Below are 3,985 nucleotides of genomic sequence, written 5' to 3' on the forward strand. Positions count from 1 at the left end.
AACGACTCAACTACCAGCGACCAACAGAGCTCAATAGGCCTGACCCAGGACAAACGACCAGAGGTTCTGGTATCGGAACACGCCACTACAAAGAGGCGCAACAGCCCCACGCCGACCTTACAGTGCGGTCGACACCACGGCTGCGCAAGAGGACATACCTGGTGCACGGGCGTAACAGCTCGAGCGTCGGTAATAACACGACCAGAGCGCCAGCGCGCACAGCAGCTACTCCAACGGCTGCTCTAACGGCTGCTCCAACGACTGGTCGACCAGAGCTGCCAATGTCCTGAAGTGTTTCAGACGCCAAGCTGGTCCATGGCCTGCTGACTCCACTGCTTGTTCAGTCGTCTACGAGCCACCCGACTTCGCTCTGACCAGCCACACTTCCCGACCATCTCAGAATCCCCCTCCCCCTCCCAGTCAAGCCCCAACCACCCCGCCTCAATTGATCTCAAGCTACTGCCCGTCTTGTGCAAAGAGCGCCTTGCAGACACGTCATGGCACTGCCCTTCCCGGCGACGGCAGCGGCGCCGCGCCTACTGGTCGTTGAGCTCCATCTCGACGCCGACCATGGGCACGCGCTCGTCAAGCACCATGCTGCCGGCGTCGGCAGCGTCGAACACGACGGCAGCCGCCTCGGCGAACAGCTGGTCGGAGAGGGCGCGCATGCCGGGCTGCGGCGAGTCGGGCCGGTCCAGCAGCGCCGCGCCGGCCGCCTCCTCCTCGCCGCCGGCCGCCGACGTTAGCGTCACGTGCTCCAGCAGCCGGCAGCCGCTGGCCGTGTCGTCGTCCTCGAGGAACGCGTCGTGACGCGCCACCGGCGGCGGGATGGCCGGGCTGAAGCCGTCCTCCTCCTCTTCCTCTTCCTCCTCCTCCCCCTCTGGTGCCGGCTCCGGCGAGAAGCAGCGGCTGTCGGGCGGGGGTGGGACGTCGGACAGGAGCGGGGCGCGGCGACGCGTCGTCCAAGGGCGGACGGTCGTGGGGCACACACCGGCCTGCACAGGGCTTGCATCAGTGGCTACCTATGTCTACCCGCGAGTCAAATCCTTTTATAGGCTTACCAGGACGCCCAACATATATTCAACCCCTCCCGCGGCACAACCTTCGGCACTCGTATGTCGGAGCCTACTGACCCCGATTCGCAAATCCCCGCTCAGCTCAACACCGAGCGGCGCCCGCTGAGATGAGCCGGCCGTCCGCCGACGTTGTCTCACCGGTCAGCGGGGAGCGCGGCGGCCGGCGGCGGCGCCGCCAGCGCCAGCAGCAGCGTGGCCGAGCGGCGTCGGTGCCGGCGGCGCCGGTGCTGCTGCAGGTTCTGACGCGTGAGGAATCGGCGCGGACAGTCGGCGCAGGCGTGCGGCCGCTGCGCCGCGTGTGTCTGCCGGTGCCGCAGCAGGCCCGACAGGTAGGCGGCCGAGTAGCTGCACTGGTCGCACGCGTACGGCTTCAACCCTGCGGGCGAGGCGGCGGCGTCAGCGGACAGCAGCGCGACTAGCGCCAACAGTGACAGGGGAAGACCACATCACTATACGACAGACGGCGGGGCGGGCGAACAGCAAGGTCTGCGGCACAATCGAGACATCATCAGACGCCGGGCGCGCCGCAACTCTGGGAAGAGCCGGCGGTTCCATTCAGCCTGAACTCCAACAGCTTCTCCCGCGTCAGGCCTTGTATTGCCTTGTCAGTCCGAGACAAACGGAACAGTGCAGAGCGACGTCTGGTGCAGTGTGCCGTCTGATGCAGTATGCCGTCTGATGCAGTACGCCGTCTAATGCAGTGTGACGCCTAGTGCAGTGTGACGTCTGATGCAGTGTGGCGCCTGGTGCATTGTGACATCTAATGCAGCGTGACGTCTGGTACAGTGTGGCGCCCTGATGCAGTGTGACGCCTGATCTAGTGTGGCGTCTGATGCAATGGGACGTCTGATGCGGTTTGACGCCTGATGCAGCGTGACACCCCACTCACCCTTGTGGAGCATGGCGTGCACACGCAGCTGTTTGGGGTGTCGGAACCGCTTGCCGCACACGTCGCAGAGGCTGTCGCAGGAGGTCGAGTGGGTGCGCATGTGGTCGGCCAGGTGGGAGCTGGTGAGGTAGCGCTTGTCGCACACCTGACAGCGAAACCGGCGGCCGTCTGCGCGCACAGGCCCAGGCCCGTCACAAGCTGTGCCAATACCACCACGGGATGTGACGTGGGGGACGTGTACACCCGTCTGTCGCGGCGAGGTCCCACTCCGCCACGGCGTCGAAGGCTCCTGCTGCTGGAACGACAGCTTGGAGCAGCCTGGACAGAATGATCGACGTCCCCTCTGGTCACACGCCTCGGCCGTCGCCGACGCCACGCGGCGATGTCCACACCCACTGCACAGCCCCCCCCCCCCCCCCCCCCCCACCCACAACCCCCAGTACGACTAAAACGGTCCAGAGGCGCTCAGTCAGCGGCGATTGCGACCAACGAAGCGGACTGCAACACCAGCCTCTGCTTATGGTTAAATGTGCTGTCTCGCTTGTACGGTTAAATGTGCTGTCTCGCGGTGTGAGTTTTTATGCCATATGAGCTCCATTCGCAATGTTCTTCGTTTGCAATGTCAGCGACCTGCCAAGTTAACTAGTCACAGACAAGAGAGACTTGCCCACCTCATTAGCCTGGGAACCGACCGCATCCCCCCACACGCACGCACGCACGCACGCACGCACGCACGCACGCACGCACGCACGCACGCACGCACGCACGCACGCACGCACACACACACACACACACACACACACACACACACACACACACACACACACACACACACACACACACACACGGCAGGGATCAAGGCCCTGAACACGGCCGCCTCTCACCTCCTGAGTGCGTCAGCACGTGACGACTGAGGTAGTTCTTAGTGGCGAACCCCTTGCCGCACTGGGCGCACGGGTGCGGGCCCATGGTGAGCCGGCGGCGGGCCGCCCGCTCTCCTCTGCCGGGCCCCGAGGCCGCTCACCTCTGCGGGACCTGCCGGGCGGGCCACACGGCCGTCTCAACATACCAGGCCGCACCGGTCACACGGATCGCCGCACCGATGACGTCACGTGCCACCGGGGCGACGACACGGCCTGGAGGAAGCCGGCCGCGGACGATGGTGCTCCAGTGGCACTGTACGCGCGCATGTGCGCTATCACTGCGATACCGTTTCGCATAGCTGCACAGCATCACTGATTCCACCTAACGTCCTCGTAGCACAAACATTGCAGAATCGACGCACACATCGCAGCATAAACCCTTGATTCCGGCTACCTGACCGGATCGATCCGCCTCACATGTTGGGGACGGTGATTTACTTGGATCGATCCGTCTCACATGTTGGGGACGGTGATTTACTCGGATATATCCGTCTCACATGTTGGGGACGGTGGTTTACTTAGTCCACCGTTCTCGTTGCGTACCTGAGACTTTCATCGCCGGCCGGCCCGGCGGATAACTTCACGGGCGCATCAACATCGAATTACATTTAGCGCTCCTCCGGAGACTAGCCAGAACATCGCATTATTAGGGGGTTCCTTTTGTAGGCGCGAACTTAAGCGCAGTCACAAACCACACAGTTATGTACCGGTGTCCCTCAGCGTCGTGCCGCAAAATTTTTACAGCCTGAAAAACGCTGAAGGTCAATGTTGTAACGGTTTGAAGTGGTAGGTGGTAGGAAAGTGTGTTACGTAATATGGTATGGTGATCTGTGACTAGTCCCTACAGCACAGCTGGTAAGAACTGCCCGGCGCAGTCTTCGCCGTGGGCCTGGCACGTGACGAAACTGTGCTCCACCGGACAGACATTTTTCTCGATAACGTTACCTGGCGTGTGTATTGCATGAAGCAGATGAGGTGAGGGACACAGGCATGCCTTCTCTCATCACCCGCTTGGCGTCATCGGTGGCACGCGAGCTCCCCCACAACCAAGAGGCTGCAGCAGCCAGACCCGGCCGCGGGTCAGCGGGAGAGACGCT

General features: G+C 62.9%; 1 protein-coding gene across 1 annotated transcript; it reads right to left on the bottom strand.

Moving 5' to 3' along the window:
* Positions 1–536: 536 nt before the first annotated feature.
* LOC119092412 (oocyte zinc finger protein XlCOF15) lies at positions 537–2,934 on the bottom strand. The gene is made up of 5 exons (XM_037215375.1): positions 2,850–2,934; positions 2,397–2,410; positions 1,966–2,110; positions 1,349–1,452; positions 537–674 (listed from the first exon to the last, which is right to left on the bottom strand). Exons 1-5 carry the CDS (start codon positions 2,932–2,934, stop codon positions 537–539), a joined length of 486 nt encoding a protein of 161 aa, XP_037071270.1.
* Positions 2,935–3,985: the final 1,051 nt, after the last annotated feature.

Source organism: Pollicipes pollicipes, unplaced genomic scaffold (assembly GCF_011947565.3).
Source record: "Pollicipes pollicipes isolate AB1234 unplaced genomic scaffold, Ppol_2.1 Scaffold_3447;HRSCAF=4054_pilon_pilon_pilon, whole genome shotgun sequence".
Classification (NCBI taxonomy): domain Eukaryota; kingdom Metazoa; phylum Arthropoda; class Thecostraca; order Pollicipedomorpha; family Pollicipedidae; genus Pollicipes; species Pollicipes pollicipes.